This window comes from Bombyx mandarina, chromosome 03 (assembly GCF_030267445.1).
Source record: "Bombyx mandarina strain Sakado chromosome 03, ASM3026744v2".
Taxonomy (NCBI): domain Eukaryota; kingdom Metazoa; phylum Arthropoda; class Insecta; order Lepidoptera; family Bombycidae; genus Bombyx; species Bombyx mandarina.
The window spans coordinates 3,404,952-3,432,853 of NC_143210.1; the positions used below are offsets into that span (position 1 = coordinate 3,404,952).

General features: G+C 38.8%; 1 protein-coding gene across 1 annotated transcript; it reads left to right on the forward strand.

The window, feature by feature from the left end:
- Positions 1-27,478, forward strand: SCAR (wiskott-Aldrich syndrome protein family member 3 SCAR). The gene is given in 11 exon segments (XM_028184236.2): positions 1-215; positions 15,065-15,222; positions 16,999-17,150; positions 18,185-18,453; positions 19,931-20,093; positions 20,781-20,912; positions 21,394-21,598; positions 22,230-22,348; positions 22,964-23,034; positions 23,037-23,175; positions 23,880-27,478. Coding segments are annotated over 10 exon segments (1,566 nt in total). The 5' UTR covers positions 1-215; positions 15,065-15,100; the 3' UTR covers positions 24,074-27,478.
- Positions 27,479-27,902: the final 424 nt, after the last annotated feature.

A 27,902-nucleotide genomic window follows, 5' to 3' on the forward strand; every position in this document is an offset into this window, starting at 1 on the left:
ATTGATTTTAACGCTGCCTGCCATTTTCGTTTTGTGGCACAGTAAGCGGCGGTCCTAATGTGTAATTCTCGTAATATCTTGAGTTTGTTATCATTGTAAAACGTTTGTTAAGAATAGTGTACCCGTTTAATGTGACCTGGAAAAACGTGACAGTTGTAGTGTTCAAAGTTAACACCAAAGTAAAGATAAATTGTTGACTTCCTTGGGTGGAGAGGGTGAGTAGGTATTTCTTTATTATTTGATTTTGTATCTTAAAATTGTTTCGTTAATATATTAGTAAGGGATATGTTTATTGCATATTTCCCATGTATTAGATTGTAAATTTTTTACAAGTTAATTGTTTCGCATTGTAATACCTCTAGGGCGTAGTGGTAAGCACCGAAGGTTTATCATTAGTGTAAAGTGTCACCACACCTATGTTTAACTGTCATCATTGATAGAAATACGTAAAATGCGAATGTCTATGAAATATATGAACGATTATTTCTTGAAAGTTATAGAGAAATCAAATTTAATTAAAAATATAATCAAATTCAGTATTAAAAAAAAACTATTTTTAACAAATCCTTATCTATAAACCGAATACATAATATAAGTCTAAAATTGACGTATCATTAAATTACCTAGTATGGTAAAAATAAGTATGTAAAGAAGATCCAATTAGATTTAAAGTTTTGAATAAAATGTTCATAGATGGAAAGAAGTACGGTTCAAATTTAATAAGCGAATTAAAGAAATCAAAAACAAAGAAACTAATATGTTTTATGATACAGTATTTACAGTGTACAGTGTTTGGAGCTTTTATGGGTTATTTTAACTTTAGATCACTTTTCCAGAATCAACTTTGTTACTACAATTAACACCACAACTATCTTTGACTAACTTTGGGCAGCAACGTTAGTTATGTGCAGATTGCACAAAATAAATTGAAAATTTACACAAAAAAATTAGTCACTGGGATAGTCTGGCAATAAAGGTAAAGTGATATTTGGTAAAGAGAGAAAGTTCTGAGTGTTTTTAACTCGTTATAACATGAAATCATGAAAATCTTAAATTATAATTTTGTATGATATACATTGTAGACGTAACCCTCTTATAACACAGTATTTTGTAACACTGATACACTCAAACCCCAAAAAGAAATTCCCCGAAACCATCATACTAAAATACTTTTACAACACAGTAATGAGGGTTTTGTTTAAAGTTATTAAGCACATTACATTATGCACTTTGAACACAATATATGGGAATAACTGAAATTTAACTAATTTCAAATATATAATAGGTTAGTTACATTACATAGTTGAGATGTTTCATTCAGAAAAATTACTCCCCTTTTGTTCTGGTTTCAAGTCTCATATAACATGGTTTGGCACAATACGGGATTTTGTAAGAATGTATCTACTCTATTATAGGATGGTTACATGTATTATATTTTTAAAGGTGATTAACAATCAATTATAAATAAATCCTAAATATCTATCATCTTTTGATTATTTTACATCAAGGGGCCTACCTTGGTTTTTGATTATTTATTGGATACATACATGAACATGTACTAGGCCTATAAGCATTATTTTGCATGTTAAATAGACAAAATGTTGACAGCTATCCTAATGGGATTACAATACTTCGTATTGCAAGTCTTTATGATGCAATACTTTAGTCGTCGTGGCCTAACGGATAAGACGTCCGGTGCACTCGTGTTGAGCGATGCACCGATGTTCGAATCTCAGGCGGGTACCAATTTTTCTAATGAAATACGTACTCAACAAATGTTCACGATTGACTTCCACGGTGAAGGAATAACATCGTAATTACTGGTGGTGGGACCTCTTGTGAGTCCGCGCGGGTGGGTACCACCGCTCTGCCTATTTCTGCCGTGAAGCAGTAATGCGTTTCGGTTTGAAGGGCGGGACAGCCGTTGTAACTATACTGAGACCTTAGAACTTATATCTCAAGGTGGGTGGCGCATTTACGTTGTGGATGTCTATGGGCTCCAGTAACCACTTAACACCAGGTGGGCTGTATATGACAAATTCAAATATAAAAATTTGATTTACCAATTTCAAACTGAAGGCTAACTTTTATGACCATCAAATATACTACTACAGTGCTCAAGATGATCTTAAACACTGCACTTTTACCCTGAAGAGATTTTGTTACAAATGTTGTAATAGATTCTCATACAAGATATTTATAATGAACACTGTAACTTAACAATAAACTAACAATATTTTGTAACATCATTTGATTAACTACAATATTAATGATCTTTTAATACCAAAATATATCATTTAATGTCATGCCACTGTAAACAAATCACTATTAGAATAGTTGAATCAGAATGAATGTAGTTTTAAGTATATCCTGATTTTTAAAAGTATTTTTGATCAATAATTTTAAGAATTGATATCTGATATGTCCTATATTATTGGTAGCTGTTTGTATGTGTCACACAGCTGCAAGTTATAAACATAACAGAGGCAAAACAGTAACCATGAAGTCTTATGTTCTTGTCCAGCCTCTAGTGATTGTTTTGCGGGGTTTGGTAGTTGGGGGAGGGTAATCCATCTACTACTGTTTAAAGTTAGGGTTATAAGAGCATCATAGTATTAAACTCTAGATTAAACTATCCCGGAAATACTTAAAAAATTGTATATCTCTTATCACCCTGCCCTCTGCGATGGCAAGTCTAACAACGGGAGATAAAGATGTATTGTTGTAACAACTCAATCTAGGGAGCAGACAGCCTCTAGAGTAGTCTAGAGCAAAGAAACGTTCGTAAGGCAAAGCACTTAGTGCGAAATAAATTTAATATTATCTCTAGGCGCCTACTCGAAGGTCCAAGAATTAGCGCTCCACCTGTCCCTAATCTGTGTAGAAAGCTTCATTGTCATCCAGTTTATTAAAGTTAGGTAAATGGTTATGATGATATAGCGATATAGCAACCATCACTTTCTTGCACAGCGACGCCCTTTCGGTTTTTTTTTTCAATGTAAATATCAAAGGATTGTAGCCAACACGTACGTACGTTGTTGCGTGGGCATTAATTCTTTGTAACGTTAAAACTGTAATGTTTTTCATTTCTGTTTGAGCCGTTATAATAGTTATTCGATCATGCGGAAATTTATCAATTCGACAAGCTAATTCAAAGTTTAAACGCTACATGCATTAATTTCTTAGGTAGTGCAATAATCTACGATTTATATATATGTGTAGTTCTAACAAAACCGGGAATTTTTATTGTGGGAAATATCACCATCTTGAGACATAAGGCCATGAAGTCTCAATCGCGTTATAATAATGACAGCCTTTAAATCAGAACGACTTTTGTTCTTCAAATGACATGAATATTAAAATTTATTGCATAGTACATAATTATTTATTTACAAATATCCTCCGAAATAGATCTCCGGCACGTCACCCTATAATACCAGTACTTGGTCCACGGACACATCCATTCGAAAAGGACCATTAAAGGCATGACATAACTCAGGTGAAATTGCGAACAATATAATTTAAGATTATATTTTCACAACTTGACACAGTTTGATTTAACACCAGTGTGCTTAGTGTGAGTTTTTTAACTTTCTCGATAGCGTAAAAGTTAACTCAAATTTGTATGCAGTTGGAACAGCGCCCCTAGCGGCAAACGTAGGCAAACGATTGAATTCCAACCAAATACAACTTTTACGCTATCGAGAACGTGAAAAAACTCACACTAAGCACACAGATGACCAGCGAATCGCTCCGACTTTTTTACAATAGTATTCAAAAACAAATACGTTGTTATCTGTATCTGCTCCGCGTGGGGGGACTGTTCGATTACGAATGAATTAAAACAGCGGATGTGTCGATTTAAATCCACTCGTACATATCCCGTTCTTTGACGTGTCCGTGTGAATGATAATTGCTTAGCAACAAATTAAATAAAATAGTTTCTAAAAACGACTATGCATTATATGCATTATCAAAAATTCTGTTTTTTTTTCTTATATATATATTATAACCCAGACAACGAGCAAACAGACCTGCTCATCACACGAATGTTTGTCCTATGTGGGAATCGAACCCACAACGCTCAGCGCAACAGCCCGTGGCGCAACTACTGCACCACCGAATCAGTCAAAATCGGTTGCTTATGAAAAAAATGAAATCAGCTTCATCTCGTTTCTTGCTATATGATATGATAAATTACGGGTGAAGTGGTGTTTTTGATTCTTCTGCGTATTCTGATCAAAAATAATAATTAGAATATTTAATTAAAGTCTAGGACTTCTTGATTATTGGAAAAGAGTTTCAGCGGTAGGCAGTGGCTTGGCTCTTCCCCTGGTATTGCTGCAGTCCATGAGCGACGGTAATCACTCACCATCAGGTGGGCCGTATACCTACAAGGGCAATAAAAAAAACAGACTCAAAATAGATTGAATCACAGATTGACACGTTTCGGTCATAGTAATATTTATAATAGATTTAACAAAAATGTAACTGCAATATTAATTCATTTTTCTATGACTATACTGTACGTGTCATTTTCGATAAGATCGATTTTTTCATTGTCTTTTTGCTTGCATCCATAAATTAATGATACGAGGGCGGCACTGAAAATTTCGGGAATTAACGAAGTGACACAACATTACTATTTAAAAATGTATTTATTGCTTTTCGAAGTATTCTCCGCGAAATTTGACACATTTTTCCATACGATGGAACCAATCATTGAAGCAACCATTCCATTCGGAAGTTGGGGTCTCCAAAATGGCCGTTTTGTAGGCGTCCACAGCTTCTTCAGGTGATGAAAATCTCTGTCCACGCAATTTATTCTTTATTTTAGGGAAAGTATAGAAATCATTAGGGCTTAGGTCGGGGCTGTACGGCGGATGGTCTAATAATTCTATGTTTTCTTGCTCTAAAAACTCTTTTGTTCTGTGCGCGGTGTGAGAACTCGCATTGTCGTGATGGAGGATGATGCGGCGGTTGCAGTTCTCTTTACGGAGTTCAGAAACGACCTGTGGCAAACAAATGCTAGCATACCATTCTGCATTAACCGTTCTTTGTCCCTCAAGAGGAATAGTCGTAACATGGCCGGTTTTGGAAACAAACGTGGCCACCATTTTTTTTTGCAACACTCCGTGAACGAACAATTTTTGTTGGCTTTAACTCATTTTCGAACACCCAAACTCGTGACTGGTTTTTTGTTTCGGGTTCGTACGCGTATATCCAGGATTCGTCACCTGATACAATGTTGTATACAGCATTTGAGTCTCCTGCGTGGAATCTTTCGAGAGTTCTGACGCACAAAGTAACGCGAGCCGCTTTTTGCTCTTCACAGAGCGAATGCGGTATCCATCGGGAAAACAACTTTTTTACACCTAATTGTTCATGCAAGATTATTTGTATTTGACTCATGCCAATGTCTAAAGTTGCCTGAATTTCGCGGTATGTCACATGTCGATCTTCCTCAATCAGCTTACGCACAGCATCAACGTTTTCTTGGGTGACTGCAGTTTTTGGACGACCTTGACGGGGATCATCACTGAGCTTGACACGTCCACGTTGAAACTCAGCAAACCAGCGATAAATTGTGGTTTTGGATGGGGCTTCATCACCAAATGCAGAAATCATCCAGTCAACACACTGTTTTTGTGTTTAACCACTTCGAAAGTCATAATAAATCATCGCTCTTGAATTTTCTCGAGTCAATTCCATTTTCTCAACGACTAAACAAGTTTGACAAAACCTCGTGACAAGACCGAGAATCTTTTTTTAAATAAATAAATGGTATTCGATTTTTAAAACCAAGGAGTTTTCAATTACAAAGATTTTAATATGACAGGAACAGTGGAAATATTCCATTCCCGATACTTTTAGTGCAGCCTAGTACATTGTCTAATTGTATGCAGGCAAATCTGAAAACAAGTTGTAATTGTCATGGTTGCTAATTGTGAATTAGGATTTTAAATATCGCCATTTTATATGCAATTTTTGAACGGGCTATTACCGCGTTTATTAATTTTACTGAGTTCACGTTATTCCCGAAATATCAACCTTGATGACGGCTGAATTAAGAAATTCCGTAACGAAAATAAAACCTAACACCCCCACTCCGCCTACCATATAGCTCGCGTTCAATACATTCACACGTTGCTCTCTGTCGCGCGGTCTAGCTTATGAGTGTGAAGAGGACAGTTGCCTTGAGAGGCTATGTCAGCGTAAACCTAACTTTTGTAGGTGAGCTCACGGGGCTCAAACCTGATGACGTTGCTAACACGAACCCTAGTAAGAGCCGTGCTTCGCAGAATCTACCACCGGATCGGAAACGCGACCCACTGAGAAGATCCGGCGAGAAACTCAGTGGGCTGTGTTTGAGAGTTAATTTACGCGTCGAGCCCTTCGTCGCAAGCGACGGGTTCGAAGAGAACGGTGACCGGTGCTTGAAGTACCTAGAAGCACCGTTATCGGATCGGGAGGATCCGAGATGACGTGTTTTGGGCGACGTCGACTGCTTTCCATTCTGTCCGCAGGATCGGGAATGTAGTTACCGGCGGCCACGATGAGAGGGTTCTCGTGTCGTGCCGCTTTATCGAAGTGGAGGGGACAGTTAATGTTTTGCTTATGTTAATGTTTATAAATATAGCGTGGTCTTATTTAATTATTATTATAATTATAATTGCATAAGCTGATAAAAAATGCTATGCAATAGCTTTACTGTGGCAGTCCCCGAGTGCCACACGTGTTTTGTAATGAGTGGAATCCAGAATTAGGTTTAGTAAAATAACATTTACTTATGTATTTTTTTTTGGATTTTGATCTTGTCGGTTTTGTCGATCGACAAAGAAATTTCACGAAAAAAATGTAATAACATTCGTTCTTGTGTACCATTTTGAATGGGTGCTTCACGATGCGGTATGAGCTTAGTAGGTAAGAACTTAACATCAGATGAGTATCCATCTACGTCAATAAAATAACACTTTTGGCGTTTAATTGATTCTAATTGTTTCGTCTGTGTTATTTTCAATGCGAACGAAACAGTAATTGTTTGAAACTAGCAACTCAGGCATATATTATTTATTGATGATCTAATATCATGCCTTACGAAATATTAATGGTGTCGCGAGAGACATGAAAGAGAATTGTTATTAACGTTTAAATGTTTTATTTGTTATGTGACAAAATGAGAGTGAAACTAAAGTGACTAGTAATATCACTACTGAATTTATTCTATCGTACCGTGTGTTTTTTACGTCCCTTTATTTGAAAACTTTTTAAAGTTCCAGATGTGACGGTTCGTTGACCTTTCTCATGATTTGCCCTCTACAATTGGCTACGGTGTCAGATTAATTTTATCAACACCGCAGGATATCTTCGTTAAAGGTGGATTATCACTCGGAAATCATATTCATTTCTGGTGGTAGGGCGTTTTGGGAGCACCGCCCTGCCTATTTCTGCCGGATTGCGTTTCGGTTTGAAGGGTGTGGCAACCGTTTTTTTCCTACCTAGGCTGATAGCCTTGAGAGGCTATTTCAGCGTAACCTTAACTAGTAGGTGAGCTCACGGGGCTCAAATCTGACGACGTTGCTAACACGAACCCTAGTAAGAGGCCGTTAGTGGATCGGGAGGATCCGAAATAACGCGTTTTGTGCGACGTCGACTGCTTTCCATTCTGTCCGCATGATCGGGACGTAGTTACCGGCGGCCACGATGAGAAGGTTCTCTGTAAAACTGAGATTTAAAAATTATGTTTCAAGGGGAATGGCGGCGTTTACCATGTTTAATGGCCATAGGCTCTGGTGGGATGTGAGCTCGTCAATCCATCTAAGCAATTAAAAAAATCTTGCATTGCAACTCATGGCATTGTCAACTATTACTAAGACGCACTAAAACATCAAGGTTCAATTGAACTAAATTAGCTTCCTTCAAATATTTAATTAAACGTTTGAAATAAGCTGCGAAATATCTCACAAGCAAACTCATAAAAGAACGTATCTACATATAATCTAGTACAAAATAATTAAACTTCCACTACATTCTGTTCTTTGCAACAAAATTGCGCGAATTTCAGTTCAATACATCTATCTATCTATGGCTCGCGCGTATTGCACTGTAGTGCATAGATAATACATATAAATTAGTTATAGATTAGCAATTCGAGCACTCAACAAAAATGTTTACGGGCGTCGGCCACTAGATGGCTTCGCTTCAATTCGTTTCTCATTGCTCCTATTCTATGCTCTCATTGCAACCTGAAAATTTCTACTTTGGGGTCTAGAAAATAATGTGCATTGAAATCTGTTTCGTATCAATTATCATAACAGATAAGCCTGTGAGTAGTCCACAAGGATGCCTTCTGATTAATTAGTTTTTTTTTCGTGTGAATAGTTGAAAGCCATAATCGTATGTGGTGTTTTCGTGATAAAATCGCTCACGATAATCTCGGTGCTTATAAGCAACTGTTCTTACGAGAACCAGCCCCTTCGACACAACATAATATCTGTATGACGTAAGACTTCTAACGCGTACCGGTGATGTCAATCTTTGTTTGGATTATCTCCGTTGAGATGCATACGCATTTGTGGGCATATTGTATTATAACTGTTACTGATTGTCCATGATATTAAGATTTAAAAATATATTATGTACCTATTTAAATCGTGGTCTAACGATCTATCCAATGTTTGGTATAAAAGTCTATAGATGTCAATATCGGAATACCGCCGTCTGGTTTGGAAGTGATTTGGAAATACTGCGATTCCGTGAAAGGTCAGATAATTTTTGATCCGCAGTTTATTTCTGCTTTTAGACAGAAATAAACTGGCCCCTGGGTCAATATTTGGCGGACTTGTAACACTCCTTATCACCAGTGGCCAATGTGTGAACTATGGGTAGGAATTAGGTTGTTATTGGCTGTAGGTAGCTATGTGAAATTCGGCGGTTGACCTGCTAGTAATTATTTCATTTTGATAATGCCAGTTGTGGTGGTAGTTCCTTTAATGGCTGTTAATTAACAAATTAATTAAGGAAGTACTATTAAATAGGTGTCCGACAGTAATGTACTTTTTCGTAAAATACGTAAAACTTTCGACTTGTAGTTCATTAATTAGGATGTTACATAAAAAAGAAAGCAATTCTCGCACGATATTAATGCACCATTGTATGTAGTTTTTATTGCCCCTTCACGACTCTATTTTAATAAGTCTGAATATTTTTTCTCTACATTAGTATTGTATTATGTATTGTATTCGTTAAAATGTAAGTTTGAAATTGACCTCACACCAGAAAGTTGTTGTGGTTTTTTTTATTTATTGCTTAGATGGGTGGACGAGCTCACAGCCCACCTGGTGTTAAGTGGTTTCTGGAGCCCATAGACATCCACAACGTAAATGCGCCACCCACTTTGAGATATAAGTTCTAAGGTCTCAAGTATAGTTACAACAGCTGCCCCACCCTTCAAACCGAAACGCATTACTGCTTCACGGCAGAAATAGGCAGGGTGGTGGTACCCACCCGCGCAGACTCACAGGTCCTACCACCAGTAAAAATGATGAACTTTACATACCCTCTCAATCTTTTGAAGTTAAATTTCAAGAAGCACATAGATCTTCTGGTAAGATTCAAAACAAGATGCAATCCTAAATAGTTGGTCTGACCAGGTAAGACCAAATATAAATGTAGTCACGAGCAGTAAGGAAAATATTTGAAGCAAAGCACATGCAATGACCAGGTTAAGTTAATACAAAAAATCCGTCCCAATTAACAAAGTATCTGAACAAGTCTTGAAGAATGTAAAATCTAATCTTGAATCTCTCCAAAACCTTCGCTTCTAGCAGCCCTTGCCTTTGTCTCCTGAGTACTCTGAGTGCGACTTTTGTCTGACATTTTCGCTGACCCCTACATTACGTGACGTACATTATAAATAGTAGAACTTTTATTCGGCAAATGATTAATCTTTTAGCAGCTTAATGTGAGGGCAGTTGTTTTCGTTGTCCGAATATAATTAACTCCCCTTCTCCTATTAATATAGAATTGCTATTTTACAAAAGCGTACCGTTCCCAAGGGGGGTTCATGTCACACTGGTCATAATAAAAATAAGACAAATAACTATAACATTGTTGTACAATATAAGATGTACTTACTAGTAGCTATAATATTGAACAAATATTTAAATTGACAGCGCTAAAGAAGACAAACTGTAAAGACTACAATAATCTCTTTACAGAACTTAATGGTTAATTTGTTTCCTATATGTTTAAATACTTACTGGTGGTAGGACCACTTATGAGTCCGCGCGGGTAGGTACCACCGCCCCGCCTATTTCTGCCGTGAAGCAGTAATGCGTTTCGGTTTGAAGGGTGGGGCAGCCGTTGTGACTATACTGAGACCTTAGAACTATATCTCAAGGTATGTGGCGCATTTACGTTGTAGATATCTATGGGCTCCAGTAACCACTTAACACCAGGTGGGCTGTGAGCTCGTCCACACATCTAAGCAATAAAAAAAATAAAAAAATGCGTTTCGGTTTGATGGGTGGGGCAGCCGTTGTAACTATACTGAGACTTTAGAACTTGTATCTCAAGGTGGGTGGCGCGTCTAAGCCCAGTAACCACTTAACACCAGGTGGGCTGTGAGGTCGTCCACCCATCTAAGCAATAAAAAAAAATACAATTTAAACTATGTTTTTATAAGTAACCAGGGAAGTCCGTTGACTGTTGACAATTTTATGAAAAACGTCGATATCTTGGGTCTGCTCGCGCGCCTTCTATCTTACGTTGATTGTTAGTATCACCATAGTCAAAAGAAATTTTACCCTGTAGAAACCACAATTGCAAATTGTCCGCCGAGCGGACGTTTTTGCTCGGAAAACCGACGGTCGGTATGTTGTTGTTCGGAATGCAAAGCTATCTATAAACTGTTGTTAGCATTTTGTGAAATCATTTTTTTTTTTCATTACCTCAACTGATGGTCTAGACTCTAGAGAGACCATATCAGCGTAACCTTAACTAGTATGTAGAGCTCACGGGGCTCAAACCTGACGATGTTTCTAACACGAACCCTAGCAAAAGCCGTGCTTCGCAGAATCTACCACCGGATCGGAAACGCGACCCACTACTGAGAAGATCCAGTGGGCTGTGTCTGTGGGTTAATTTACTCGCCGAGCCCTTCGTCGCAAGCGACGGGTTCGACGAGAACGATGACCGGTGCTTGGGGTACGTAAAAGCACCGTTAGTGGATTGGGAGGATCCGAAATGACGTGTTTTAGACGACGTCGACTGTTTACCATTTGGTCCGCAGGATCGGCTAGGTAGTTTCCGGCGGCCACGATGAGAGGATTCGCATGTCGCGCCGCTTTATCGAAGTGGCGCATTGATGCCAACTGTAGATACTTAATGATGGACTCTAGGTCCAGGTCGTCGTGCAGGTCGATGTTCCTGACGAACCACAGGGCTCCGACGGTTATCCTGCAAAAACGGGAATGAATGATTTGAAGGGGTTTCAAGTTAGTGCGGGCCGACTGAGCGAACACTACACTTGCATAGGCGTATAAATAAATAAATAAATATGCAAGTCTTGTAGAGTGTCCCCTTATTTCTAAGGGACAATTTATTTCGTTTGCAAATCATCGGATGGAGGCTTCTAGTATGAACGCGGCACGGTCGCGTACCGTCTTTAAGTGGGGGCGGAATATCATCCCTCTGTTGGGGGTGACTAAGTATTTGACCTTCGGGGCCCACGGTATGGGTTGGTAATACATTATGATAGGGCAAATGGCGAAGGTGTTAACGCGCCTAGTCGGGAGTGGGTGAAATCTAGATACCTCTAGAAATAATGAAAAACGAAGATACGACTAAAGCGCTCAACGGGTTTGATGCGCAACGGTTTAATGAAAACAAATTAATTAATTTTTCTATGCAATTACAATCGCAATCAGTAAGTCTTCGAAGGCTTTAGAAAGCTTCAATATCGGATCGCTAGTTTGCGGTTTACGATCCGTCTACTCTAATATGGGAAAACTAGTATTTATACGTCTGTATAATTATCATGTTAATTAGTCTGTACGGAGCAGCTTCGCTGTGTGGCATCGTTGATATTTATTTGCGAAGGTGACCATTTAAGATGAGATTGGCCGTCAGCTCGTCTATCATTTTTGCCACATGAAAAATATGACAATTTTTTAAATTATTTTAAGTTTAAGCCAAGTATGCTGGCAAAGCAGTAAATTCTATAGCGTATTTACTCAATGTATATTACGTTTTGCTAACAGGCTGCCAACTGAAATTTAAGTCTCAGTTGATAGTACAACAACTAACGTACCTTTAAACTATTATTGATTCACAGTCTAAATAGGTGGGGTTGTCGTAGCTACGCGTCCGGGCTCATAAGACACCCTACCACCAGTAGAGTTAAGGCCGCTGCATACGTGACGGGTTTTTATACGGACGGGACGGGACGGGAAGTTTGGCAAACATCGTTTCATACAAAATGTATATGAAAGAGCATATTTCACGGAGACACGGACGGGACGGGTACGTGGCACTCACGGGACGTGCTAAACATCGTCGCCGACGATGTTTAGTACGTCCCGTCCCGTCCGTGTTTCCGCTACGTATGCACAGTCACTCCGTTCGTTCCGGAGAGAGAACTAGTGACGTCTTGATACGCAAGTGTCGAAAATGGATAACGAAAAACTAATCGAGTGTGTACGGTCAAATCCAGCATTATATAATTTAATTATATAATAATATATAATTCTATTCTGCCATGTAGGATGTACAGAAAATCTCTTTTTCCTGTTCACGGTCGTAGCTACTTCGTCATCTAGAGCAATAGCAATTAAAGCCAATTCTTGAAATGAAAAATCCACCTTTCCTTGTTCACAACACTAGCACGTTAGATCCGAGTCACTGTCACGGTGCGTATGCATTTACATTACGTTCCCGTTTTGAACGAGGCAGTCACGTCCCCGTTCCGTTCACGTCCCGTCCGTATAAAAACCCGTCACGTATGCAGCGGCCTTAAGTTCCTCATTGTTCAAGAAGCTGTTTCATATTATCATCTCACTGATTTACCTGTTTTTTTTAAGTTGTTATGAATTACCCAATATGTATTCTGCGGACGCCACTAGCTCATGGTATTGAGAACGTATGTGTTTATTCAAATCTAACACGATCATGACGTGATAACGGAAACGAAACTAGTTCGCCACTTTAATAGAATAGCACGCATCATGTCTGACACGCCACACATCGCTTTGTAAATGCACACGCCAACTTTACTAATATTTTATCGTAAGGAACACGTGCGAAGCGTGAAACTCCGGAAAACAGTCGAGCGACAGACGCTCCAATGTAACCCACGTTGAGGAGTCTTAATGTTTCGCTTCAATAATTCAGGTAACGACCAAAACCCAAGTATCGGACTTTCCAAGCGTACTTTCGATTCTTACAGAAGTCCGTACTTACAGAAAGCCGACAAAAACAGGCTATATAATTGGAATCGAATATTTAAATGTCGGTTTCCCGACCTTTCCCCTTATGTGTTCGACAACTTTTATTCGCGCCCCCCTCCAAGCGTTTTCTTTACGGGGAATTACTCTTAAGCTAGCTTCAAACAAGATGTACACATCAGAAATATGGTTGGATTGCTTTTTGAAAAGATAAAACGTGTTTTATACGGATTAGAGTGTAGGTTCTTTGATGTCCGGTGACGACACTCTTGCGAATACTGTCAGTTGCGAACTTTCCATTATTTACAACCACCACTATAATATTTCGAGTAATCTAATAAATAAAAATGATGTCGTTTTTTGCTGTTCGTTTGTTTGTTCGTATTTTATGCACTGCCATATCATTTTAGTTTATAGGCATAGTAAAAATAACTTACAGTTGGTGGCGTGCGAGTAATTTATAAATAATAAATTTGTGTTTTGCATACAAGTAACGATTATCACGGCGGAACGTGACTGTTTTCAACGAGCTATTAATGAACTACAACTTAAAAATGTTCTTATCGATATATCGTTATAAATAAAATACAATAATATTTTCAAATTATTCATATCTGAGACCTTGCGGCTCTAATGTCGGGAAATAATTCTTAAATTATATCGTAAATAAATGAGCGAGCTCACGGTCTATACAGTGCTAACGGAGCCCATAGGCTTCATAGCGTGAATGCGGCCACCCCTCTTAAAATATGAAGTCCCTTCTGTTGCATAATTATTGTTTCATCTCCTTGTTGACCCTTCAAGTCCAAACGCTTATGGTACACGGCAGCAATGCGCCCGTCCAATAAAAACAATATCAATGAATAGATAGGGAAATTTGAATCAGCATCTTGTGTATGTCTTAGTAAAACATTTGCACATTTCAGTTTCACCTGTGTAGGCTTTTATAATGCCCTCAAAGTAGTAAATTTCTACGTTAATTACATTTGAATTAAAATGACATGTGCATGATGTGCAATGATGTGTGCATTTATGTTTTTGTGTCGGCGATCGATTATCTGCCTTTGTTTTAAGCACGTTATTCGCAGAAGTGCCTGTTGCAAGACGCTTCTGATCGTAAACATTCTTTCCTTACAGATCTGTAAATGTAATACCGTGTAATTTTTCCCCTCAAAGAGGAATGGATTTCTACGTTAATAGGTTGATTAGATTTGAATTAAAATAAGTTTTATTTTAATTCAATGCATTTTTATTTTGTTTTTGTGTCGGCAATCAATTATCTGCCTTTGTTTTAAGACGTTGCAAGACGCTTCTGATTTTTTTTCTTTTTTTTTTATTGCTTTGATGGTGCTTACAGCCAACCTGGTGTTAAGTAGTTACTAGAGCCCATAGACGTCTACGACGTAAACGCGCTACCCACCTTGAGATAGAAAGAAGTTCTAAGGTCTCAAGTATAGTTACAACGGCTGCCCCGCCCTCAAACCGAAACGCATAACTGCTTCACGGCAGAGATAGGCAGGGCGATGGTACCCACCCGTGCGGATTCAAGAGGTCCTAGATTGTAAACATTCTTTCTTTACAGATCTGTAAATGTAATACGGTGTAATTTTTCTGACCAGTGATGCAGACGAGGTAGCTGGGAGGTGGACGCAGCCATGCCGCTGCCGAAGCGCTGCGTGGAGCCGGTGCACGTGTCTCGGGGCACGGTACCGGAGCGGCTCTCGGTGCCTTCGGAACTGGAGGCCGTCACCAATGGCACCCTTGCGAACACTGTCAGGTGCGTACTATACAACGTTCCCTAGACCCCCACCTTACTACGCATTAAATTACATAATAAGCCTAAGTTTCAACTAACGATCGATCGAAATTTGACCGAAACCTTTGACATCTCAAGATTTCAATAAACATAACAAGAAACAGTTTCTATTTTTTAATACGCTTTTATTAGCTTCAGACGTATATGTATGTAACGGAATCTTTGAACATGATTTTGACCCCCTTCAAAATGTCGGATTAACTCGAAATTTAGCATACTTATTAAGGACCAAAGACATTCAACATTTAAAAAAAAATTGAAAAAAATAATAATTATAAAATTGAAATTCAACTAAAAAATTTAAAAATATTTATTTTTAAAGTTTTTAAATAATAGTATTAAAAAAACTTACAAAATACGCTTTTATAGAAAATCCAACTAAAAAATAGAAAATAAATTTGAATTAAGAATAGTGTAAGAAAAAGTGAATTTATTGTAAAAAGGCGTGGGATATTATCAAAACAACCCTTCTACTCATATCTGTTGATTCTTACTAATAATAATAAGATCGTCAATGTTTCTAATTATTATTTAAACAAATGAAAAAATTTGTAGTTTATAAATAAAAAAAAAGAACAAGCTTAAATAGCTAACCGAATTAATAATTATTAATTTCTTTTTTATTTATTATTCTGTTGATATCTGTTGTTCGGATATCTATATATTAATACGTGAAGTAAAAACTTTGTATCCCTTTTTACGAAAATTGCGCGGACGGAGGAGTATGATATTTTCCACAATTATAGAGAATATAGAGAAGAAGTGCACAATGCTAATTTTTTTTTAAATAATGCATAAAAGATACATTAAATCAATAAAGAAAACATTACACAGATTACATACCATGTATTTGACGCACACACGTATGCATACTATTTATTGTCAAACTTTTGTTCTTGACGTCTGTTGTCAAATTGAGAATAGATTAAAAATATTGTTTGTCTTTGTTAATATTTTTTATAGTGTAGTCTTGGCGAAATTTATGATTATAGAAGTACATATAAAACACAATCATAATAGTGTACAAACTTACAAATCCAAATAATTATAGTCGAATTCCGACTACTGCGGGACCTCTAGTTAGAGTGAAATTATTAAGGCATTTTATTGCTATCGATCCTTGACGCGTAAGCAAATTTTCATGTTAATCGGGCGCGGTCTTGGTCGGCGAAAATGACGTTCAAAGATTCCATTACATACAAACAAATAAACATTGCTTGATAAACAGAGTTGAAAATGGTACTTCTTAGCTATTTTGTTTTTGTCTATAATGAATAGATTGAGAATGAAATGAGCCAGTCTTATAATACCTCGTGTCAAGGACATGTCAGTCGTAATTCGAATACCCTTAGGTCTTCAGTCCTGTACCACTAATATAAAATATGATAGTTGTATAGTCATTCCATCATGTCACAGTTGGGTTTCAATTAGCAGAAACCGGTGAAATGACTCTTCAAGAAGGAAGAGATAATTTTCTCGAAACATTAATCGAAAACCACCCTGCCTATTTCTGCCGTGAAGCAGTAATTGCGTTTCGGTTTGAAGGTTGAGGCAGCCGTTGTAACTATACTTTGGACCTTAGAACTTATATCTCAAGGTGGGTGGCTGGCATTTACGTCGTAGATGTCTATGGGCTCCAGTAACCACGTGACACCAGGTGGGCTGTGAGCTCGTCCACCCATCTAAGCAATAGAATGCGATAAACATTATTACCAATACACTGTTCCAATATTACAGACAACTCTCTTCCCTCTCCAAGCATGCTGAGGACATGTTTGGTGAATTGACCCGGGAGGCCACGAACCTGGCGGACAGAACTAATGTGCTCCAAGCGAGGATAGACAGGCTTGCTATAAAGGTGACGCAACTCGATTCTGGTGTTGAAGAAGGTGATTTTTTGTTTTATTATTACTCATACTCTTTATCACAATCCATTTAAGTCATAAGAAGTCCACAGTGGAGTCAACAATCAGCGTTTACACTCTGGTCTTGAATTACGCTCTTCAACTGAGTTGTCATGATTTCAAATTAATTGTATTATTAACCCTTTGTCTTCGAGAGGTGAATCTCGCTCACCACATGATTGAATGACAAAATGACAAAATTATCGATATCGGGAACATAAAAAAGGTGTATATCAGTAAACAAAGAAACATAAATAGTTAAAACAGCGCATTGAATTTCCGCATCAATCATCATTTTTTACTGGTGGTAGGGCCACTTGTGAGTCCGCGCGGGTAGGTACCACCGCCCTGCCTATTTCTGCCGTGAAGCAGTAATGCGTTTCGGTTTGAAGGGTGGGGCAGCCGTTGTAACTATACTGAGACCTTAGAACTTGTATCTCAAGCTGGGTGGCGCGTTTGCGTTGTAGATGTCTATGGGCTCCAGTAAATACTTAACACCAGGAGAGCTCTTCCACCTATCTAAGCAATAAAAAAAATCAAACAAAGTGGTGAGTGAGGCTCATCTATCGAGTGCAAAGGGTTAATAGAACAGTACTACTGCTCTGTTCTCTAGTTCAGGATTGTCCGAAAAACGACCCACAGCTTGTTTTAATGCGGCCGGCGATGCAGGTTTTAATCCGAAAATAGTTTTGGATAAACAGTTTGAATGATAGATTTTTTGCCAAAACATATAATCAATATTTGGTATAATTTATCTTTATTCTGGTAACATTCCACTCCCATGTCACCATTTAAAAGTGAAGCTATCTTTTACTATTATTGGGAGAACTACCGGAGAGTATTTAGTTTTTGAAAATATTTTTTTCTGTGGCCCTCCATTTTTTGTAGTCAATTTTATTAGCCCGCGAAGGTGTGTAGCTTAGACAGCCCTGGTCTAGTTTATTTCCATAGTCAACTTTCTATTTATTTAAGCAATAATTATCGAAATTTATATTCGGCTTACTAATGATTATTTTCAGTGTCAATCCAAGACATCCAGATGCGTAAGGCCTTCCGTTCGTCTCGTTCGTTCGAGCAACAGCTTTTCTCCCGCAACACGATGCCGTCCGCGATGCTGGCGACGTACGCCAAGTGCGACCGGCCGCCGCCCCTCGAACGCCTCAACGAGTTCAGAGACGACGGCAGGGACGCGAGGAAGTTCTACACGGACCCCGATTACTTCTTCGAGCTGTGGCGAAGGGAAATGCTCCAAGATACGGAACGAATTCAGCACGATAGAGGGAAGAAGGTTTGTTGAGGATTCTCGAATTAAATTTACGATAGTGGGAAAATAAAAATTTGCATGAGTTATACAGTTAACACTAGCTTTAGTCCGCGACGTCGTCCGCGTGGAATAGTTACTTTGGCATAACGCTAAATTTTACCTCCACTTCATTTACGCAGAAAGTGAAAATATTTTTGAATGATAGAATGTTAAGGAGCTATTTAATTTGTGGACGGATAATGACAGTGAAAGTTTATTCTTTTGCTGCCCCACCCTTTAAATCAAAACGCATTACTGCATCACGGCAGAAATAGGCAGGGTGGTAGTACCCGTGCGGACTCACAAGAGGCCTACCACCAGTAAATATATTATGTCTACAAGGATTATACACAGAATCGAGAATCCCCGAGCTCTACTAGCCCTTTCCAAGAGACCATTATTTTCCAAACAAATCGTTGATTGTTGTTTTGATTGTGATTGTACTGTGTATCAGCTTGAATTGAGACATCGATACAAATTTATTTATTTATTTTTTATTTATTTGTTGTCTGGTCAGGTTGTATAGTCGATATCGTCATTAGACCATTATTGGAATAAGTGAATTCTGTCAACTGTTGTTCTCTTTCAATTGTTTTTATTTAAATACAAATGAATAAATAGGTAAAGGCAAAATATTTGAGTACTACTTTCTCGTCTCTTTGTCAAACGATTATCTTTTTGATTTGTTTAGTAATTATTGAAGAGTTCTGGTGTTATCAAAACTTATTTTCTTGGAAACGGTCAATAATAGAGGGAATAGAATGCGTACAATGAATCTTCTAACTTGAGGTGTCAGTGATCATACTATACTGGGTCCTAGGAAACCGCTTCCGAAAATGAAGACAAAACGCAGCGCTAAGGGCCGTGCGCCCGTGCGTTCGTTGACCCGAGCATTAGCTGTTTTTGATTTAGTGTTTCATTGCTGGTTTTTTTTTAAAGTAAAGTAATGTATTTTTGAAGTGAAACTTCTTTAGAATCGTTGTGATTTCAAACTCGATGAAACGAAAAAATAAGTCCATAGAGACACAAACACATAAATGTATAGGATTCAGCCGGCGAGAGAATGAGATAGAACACATTAGACGTTCTTGGTCTCCTCTTTGTGCGACTTTTCGTAGCATCCCCACTATCGTCTACTAAACTTTGTCCATATGTATACTCCTGTGTAGTGGGATAGTCAGTATATCTATATCTTTATCTTATTTATAAGTTTCACTTCTACTGTGTGTGACTTGCACACACACACACACATACACTTTTTTTATGAATTTATCGTTTCATTAAAAATGAATTTCATAAAAAATATGTTTTATTAAAAATCAGGATCGATTTTTTTTCTTTCCCATCATCAGAGTTCATTAGTACTATCGTCTGGTTTCGTTTTCGGAAGGGGTCTCCTAACACCCAGTATACCGATATCGATATATATGTACTAGCAATATGTAACGAATGTCTGTATCAGGTGCGTCAGCCCCGCAGCGGCGGCGCGGAGGGTCGGGGGGCGCGGCGCGTGCGGCCGCCGCACTCCACGCGCGACCGGCACCGCGAGGCCGCGCTCAACCGCGGCGAGCACATCATGCCGCACACCTCGCCCACCGACCGCCGCGCCGACACCCTCTACCACGGTCAGTACCGACTGTACACTTCCTCCCAAACGAATTGAATTATTTTTACCTATTCTAGTAACCTCGAGGGGTTATTCTAGATTCACCGAACTAGTGCCTCCCAAAACAGCTTAGCATGAATATATATATCGAGGGGTGAAAGGCGACATTTCGCTTAATACGCGACATTTATTTTTGTAATTAAAGCTGCCTTTTGATTGGTATTAGTATCAACTATTCAATGTTTTAAATTGAACTTTAATTAAGTTAACCACATTGAAATAGCTGAAGAAGTTTTTTTGTGTTAAGATATTTTTTCCAAATTTTAAAGTTTAAATGGCTCTCTCGTAAAGTTTCAAAAATGTTGTTTAAACCAAATAACCTTTCACATGTAAAAACAGCCTCACTAAAAATATTAAGAACATTTACTTTATTTTAGTTAAAATGTTAATGAGCTAAAATTGATCTTTACTAAAGAGATGACGCTCTTAATTTTATTGTTTTAAAAATAAATGTTTGTTAGTTTGCCGACATAACTACTTCAGCTCGACACGTAGGGCACTGGTGACCCTTGTAGCAGTCAAAGGGTTAAACAGAGCAAATACTATAGTAAACAAAGTGTCAAGATTAAAAGAAAACCTTCACAGTGATATAAAGAAGTAAATTGTAAATCCGAGCACATATTGAATAAAAAGTACAATTTTGCAGCAACAAACGTTCCTGACGGTATTTATGGCACTTCAATTAATCGATCGATGTCCACACAACCGGCTAGACCGAACTCTATAGAAATTGAGAACCAGCAGAACAACAGAACGAGATTGACTGGTAACGGACATGGTGAGGCATTGTTTTTTCATATTTTTTTTTATTAATGAAAAAAAAGTTCAAGTATCATCTATTTCACTTAATCTTATTGGTTTAAGGTTAGACCAAGAAAATGAATTGTTTATTTATACATATAATATTATTTGTGTCTTTTGAACTCACGTGTTCACTTAAAAATGCCTAAACGATCTTGGAATATTTCATACTTTTATCAATATGTTATTCGTGTTTAAATATAATTTCTAAAAGACAAAAATAAAAAATAAAAAAATTTTATTTTTCATCTAGTAATTTTTGAAGTGAAACTTTTTTATCGACGTAGGGAGGAAAAAATGTATGTAACGTTTTTCGGTTACGCGCCATCTAAATTCCTTCCGTTACGCGCCATGCTTATTGAAATGTCACTGGAAGAAGATGTTGCTATATATTTTTTTCTCTTTTGGTTTTTTTTCCCGTCCATAATATCCAGACGTGCATACATTTTATTTCTCAGCTGTAATGCCGGAAGAGAGTCCGTACGGTTCGGTGTCGGAGCCGATCTACGTGTCGGTGGCGGGCGGCGCCGGCACGCCTCGCCGCGCGCGCCCGTCCGTGCCGCCCCCCGCGCCGCCCGCCCTCTCCGCCGCGCTCGCCGCCGCCGCGCCGCCGCCGCCCCTGCAGCCGCTCGCGTCGCCCTCCGCCCTGAACACGCCTACCAGGTCACTTTACTGCCTGCGTTAATATAATGATTACAACGTGACCTTACGAACATGAAATATAAATCCACTGCTCATTTTGCTTATTCTATTTAATTTGAAATTGAACTGCCTAATCACATAACAATAGTTTGGAGCATCATGCATGCATTATCTCTCTAATTGCGTAACCTTCTGAGGTAAAAGTTAATTATTTAAGGCTTGCCTACATGAAAATGAATATAATTAGCCATTAGACCACAACCATTGATAATATGAAATATATTCTAGTCACAGGTGCAATTTAAATTTTTATTTTTATTTCGTGATAAATTATGTCAAAATGATGAGTCGCTTTTTGTTGTTGCTTAGATGGGTGGACGAGCTCACAGCCCCTGTTAGGTAGTTACTAGAGCCCATAGACATCTACAACGTAAATGCGCCTCCCACCTTGAGATATAAGTACTAAGGTCTCAGGTATAGTTACAATAGATGCACCACTCTTCAAACCGAAACGCATTACTGCTTCACGGCAGAAATAGGTAGGGTGGTGGTACCTACCCGCGCGGACTCTCAAGAAGTTCTACCATCAATAAAAGTTTGTAAAATATTCAGTGTTTGGCTTCAAAAATAATGTAAGATTTATTTATCACAGGTCTACGTTACCGCCACCCCCACCGCCGCCCGAGACTAACGCGCCGCTACACAACGGAGCCTCCCCGCCGCACCGCACCGCACTGGACGCCCATCTCGACCACATGCACGCTGTCATCGGTATTGCGAATCTCTCGTTAAACTTTAAATAAAAACGGAACCATATGTTTTCGTTTTAATTCAACAGAACGCGGCTTAGACGAACCATCTGATGCTAGACCGGAGCTCATTGTTTATATGTTATTTATTATGCTGTCATATAGAAATTGGCATCTTGATTACATTGATTTTTGGTTTCGTTCTATGGACAACTCGCCTATAACGCCAGTACTTAAAGTATGAATAAAAGAGAAAACAATGTAAGACAAGCTGAGGAACTATAATGTGAATCGATAATAGAATAATACTGGTGGTAGGTACCACCACTCTGCCTGTTTCTGCCGTGAAGCAGTAATGCGTTTCAGTTTGAAGGGTGGGGCAGCCATTGTAACTATACTTGAAACCTTAGAATTTATAACTCAAGGTGGATGGCGCATTTACGTTGTAGATTTCTATGGGCTCCAGTAACCACTTAACACCAGGTGGGCTGTGAGTTCGTCCACCCATCTAAGCAATAAAAAATAAAAAAAAGAATAGTATTAGATCGAGTTCTAACAGGGGGAGAGGGGGAGACTAGATTGATAGCCGGAGAAACGATTATAACGGAACACCTAGACATTATAAATCGTGTTTCAGGCATGATGTCGTCAGAGGAGAGTGCTACATCATGCGTGCCCCCGCCCCCAGCACCTCCCGCCCCGCCCGCCCCCCGGCGCCTCCAGAGGACCGACCCCGCGCACCCTCTCCGGCTTCTCTGCTGCGTGGCGCCTCTGCCCTCAAGCCGCCACGAGACCAACCAGAACCGCCGCCCGATCCGCGCTCTGATCTACTAAAGGCCATACGTGATGGTATGTATCATAGCCTAGACATAAAACTTTGTTTACTGGTTGTTGGTTAGTTATTTTTTAATTAACGTGATTTAAAACTTTTTTCTCCTGTTCAATTATTGTAATTAGATAGGTATATTTAAAACGCTAGGCCCAATTCTTTATTGCACAAAAATAAATTAAAAAGTAATATTGACTAACTAGGACCCGGCAGACTTCGTAGTGCCTCAATCGATAAATAAAAGACCTAAACTTTTGTAAAATAAACTTAAAACAAACAAAAGGAATCCGTCCGACGGGGAACACAATAAAGGGGAAAAACAAAATTGTTATTTTTATTTAATTCTGAGCATTTTCATATTTATCTACCTTTTAAACCTTCTCTGGACTTCCACAAATAATTCAAGACCAAAATTAGCCAAATCGGTCCAGCCGTTCTCGAGTTTTAGCGAGACTAACGAACATCAATTCATTTTTATATATATAGATTTTTCAATAACTACACTACGACCCGCACGCATACTATTGCAATTTATTTTAAAAACCTACAAAGAACTGGTGACTATAAATTTATTCTATTCAAATTTACTACTTTACTGACAAAGCGTCATCATAATTTTCAAGTCACTTTATGATGACGCTTATTAATTTCTGAGTACAGATTAATAATCTAATGTAAACTACTTATTTATAAATACGTTGCAAATCTTAATTTAAATTTTCAGGTATAAAACTGAGGAAAGTGGAGAAGCGGTGCGACGAGACGACGGGTCGGTACGATACATTGCGGGGCGCGCCGCCGCTACTGGACGTGGCGTCGATACTGGCGCGGCGGGTGGCGGTCGAGCTGAGCGACTCCAGCTCCGGCGAGTCGGACTCCGAGGAGGACTCGGACCAGTGGACGGAGCCTCGGGCGTGACGTCGCGCCTCGCCCCGGGACCCCTGCCGAGTGTCTCGGAACCCATCGTTTCTGAGTCGCGATATAGAGGCGCGCCGCTCGACCGACTCTCCGTCTATGCCCACGAAAACCGTATCCCCGCCGGAATTTACGACCCCAAATAAGGAATCCTCGCCACCCAAAACTCCTGTCCTTTCTCGAGAAGCTCCACGTTCTATTCTTCAAACTTCGTCTCCTCCAAAAAAAGGTTCTATTAAACTTACATCATTAGCTACGACTCAAATCGTAAAAAAGCCATCTCCTGCTGTATTTGAACGCTCATCTTCAATAAAGAAAACTGTTGAATCGAAAACGTCGAATTCACCTGTTGTTCCGTTACCGTTGCCCAAAACTAAAACAAATGAGAGTACCTCAGCATTGAAAAGCTCCCCGTCACCGCCCGACGATCTGCCACCTCCACCAATAGAACTCGTCAATCTAGAAACAGTTACATCTCCACCTCTTCAACTAAAATCGAATGAAAGTCAATCAAAAAGCGATCGGAACATGCATGCCAAAGCGCTAAAACGGGATGATTCTATCGTTCGTGAAATTCCTCCAAAAATCGAAAAATTGACACTTGTTGCACCCGAAATAGAACAGAATAAGACTGAGACTAGACCCGTAAATGAAAGCACAAATGAATCAAAGGAAGAGGAGTCTAATGGAGTTGGTGATAAGATTAAGAAATTTGAGAAAGCAGCAGAGGAAGCGACCGTGGGACGTCTGTCCCGACCGGGGTCCATGCGCCGGCCCCGCGTTTCTCGTCTAACCTCTGATGCAAAAGATGAGTCTCCATCTGTTAGCTCGCCTGTTCCTCAATCGGATCGAATCAACTCTGTCTCTTCGCGGTGGCAACCCACAAACGGAGACCGGCCTCGGCCCGAACCCCAGAAAATAATAAAGCCAGAATTCCGTCAGACCGCAGTGACCTCTGAAATCACCATTCGATCACCGAGTCTCGGTGCGAAAATTGCTGATCGTTTCCCATCCCGCGATACTGCTTTTCGCAACGTCGCAGGGCCTGACGGAAATCGTACTCGCGATCAATCTGATGATGATACGGAGGCTCGCTCCAAAACGTCGGTCCAGAGGCGGGATCCTCGCCATTCGGTAAGCAAGGGGTCCAGTTATTTCACGCGCGGATCAGAGGAGATCTGGCTCGTTAAAAAGAAAGATATCGAGGAAATCGAAGAACGAGTTTTCGATTCATTTCGGCGAGCAGGGGCGTGTGTGCGCAACGAGGGACCGGTGCAGGGTGCTGCAGCGCAGGGTTGTACCGGGCAGGGCGGCGCGGCTCAGGGCTGTGCGGTACAGGGCGGCACAATGCGGCCGCGACGTCACGCCTACGGTCGCAGCGAGTCCCTGGAGGCGCACTGGGCGGGCACACGTGCCCACACGCTCAAGCGCCAGGCGTCAGTGGCATGCACGTGCGGCCACGACCGTAAGCCGCGACCTCGTGCGACGCCCGACACGCCCGTGCGGACCCGCTCCCGCTCTCACGGCGACGAAAACAATCAGTCGCAGGTTCTTGACAAGTATGAAACACTTGTGTAGCTGACTCCGTACTGATGTTCGTGTGATCGAATGTGTATCGGCCTTGTAAAATTATTGAAAACTTCTAGTCTACGGTGGTTTGTTTTCGATGAGACTGAGATGGATGCGGGATAGAGAGCGATGTCATTTGGGCAATGTTTATTTACAATGAATATTTATTCAATGCAATGCAATGAATATTTACTCATGTATTGGTGGTATATCCAGTGTAAAAATATTCATTCCTAAACTATTTTGTACGGTTAACATGATAGTACGCATATTTACTTCAAATTGTGGCTTCTAGTTAAATTTAGATGAAATTATATTATCTATTCGAAATAATCCGCGACTGTTGTTAGTTCGACGACATCTTGTGTAATTTATAATGTTTAATGAAACCAAAAATCTTTATTGAATTTCTAATAGTGACCAGAATATGTTCAAGGAGAAAATGCTTTCTAAAAATTTTAAGGGTGTGTCTATAATAACTTTAAAATTTTATTTTCTAAATAATTGATTTAATTGTCAAGCGTAAGTCAATTAATGATTTCCCTATAATCATTCATTTGATCAATCATCATGAATGTGCAGTTTTGTCACTATAAAATTATACATATATCATATTGGAGAAGCCCTGAGCACAAGATATTGGTGCTTTGCTTGTTAGTTTAGGAATTCATATAGCAAAGAAGTTTTGCAAGATATCAAATCATATAAATTTTTATACTTTTAGTAGTAAAATGCCCATGCTTTAATTGAAACAGGAAAATTTTTGCTAGTCGATTACTTGTGTATTCGATGCGTTTATAAATTTACTTATGAATACTCCATTTAACCATTTTTCCATGTTTAATGCATTTGTTATAATATTTTATAAGGCAATAAATTATTGACTGTGTGTCCGCTTACAAGATAGTTCCATGAATTTTTTCAAATGTATAGTGCCAATAATCATGTCGAAGTATTTAATTTGTAATGCATCCAAAAAATTCTTCCATTCTTTAATTTTTAATTAAAAACTTACAAAATGGTAGAAACAGATGATGTTCCTTAAAAAAAACTTGAAAGGAAGTGGCAAAAAACTGAAATTTTTTGTTTAAAAAAAAAAAACATTCCCATTCCTTCATTTCCAAGCGGTTGTTAATACTGTGTTTAAGTGTTATAATGAGCAACGAATGTGTACCAAATTGTTTAAACTAACTGTAATGTTGTACCTAGCTAGACGTAAGTTCGAATTTTGTACCTACTCATAATACATTTCATTTAAGCTAAATTTATACAATTGTGTATTAATAATAGAAATTATGTTCTCTTGACATTTACAAAATGATTTTTATTTAATTTTCGCATTATGGATTAGTTTTCAATTTTCACAAATCATCTCTTCATCCGACATCATTCAATTAGTAACCTACGTTGCGTAAAAATTCTAAGTGCACCACGTAGGTACTAGTTTGTATGTAAATGAGAAGAAACTTGTATGAAATGTAATTATAGGTTTAAGAAAAATGAATAAAGCATGTTTTATATTAAAAATATTATGTGAATGCCTCATCACTTTGCCCAGATGTGGAAAACTACTAATTATTTATTTGCAACATTTTTTTAAATATTATTTTACTTTTTAATGTAAAACATAAAATAGTTATGCGCAGTAAATTCTTAATACGGATGGTGTCAAAGTCACGGCGCCAATTGTGTTCCAAGTTTTTGACAATATTTTAGATATGAATTGAAATGTTTGCTCCATTACTCTGGGCCGCGAGGATATGTACCGTATCCCCAGATAAATTTCACTTATGAGAATGTTTTATAAATTGTTTATTTGCTAATACAGTGTAAGTTATATTAATCTCTTTTATTGCATTTCCCATCGTTCTGGTCTAATGATAGGTAATTAAGGTAAATATGTGTTGTTTGCTGTTTGCTTCCTACCTGATCGCTAATAGCATAAGGGGTTATTCCAGCTAGTCACGGGCTCAACCTAAGAGAATTTCTAACACTAGTTCTAGCAAAAGCAGTGCTTTGTAGAATCTACCACCGGATCAGAATAGCGATCCATTGAAAAGATCCGGTGAGAAACTCGGTAGGTTGTGTTTATGGGCTACGTTCCACGTTGAACTCTTCGAGTACAGTGATCTGGCCTACTGCTGCATCTATCGTTAGAACGTGCAACAGTACCGAGTGTATGGATGTGGAGTGAGTCGATCCATTTGGACGAGTTTAGGGCATAGACAGTGAATCTGAAGAGTGTGAATGCGGTACCTAGAAT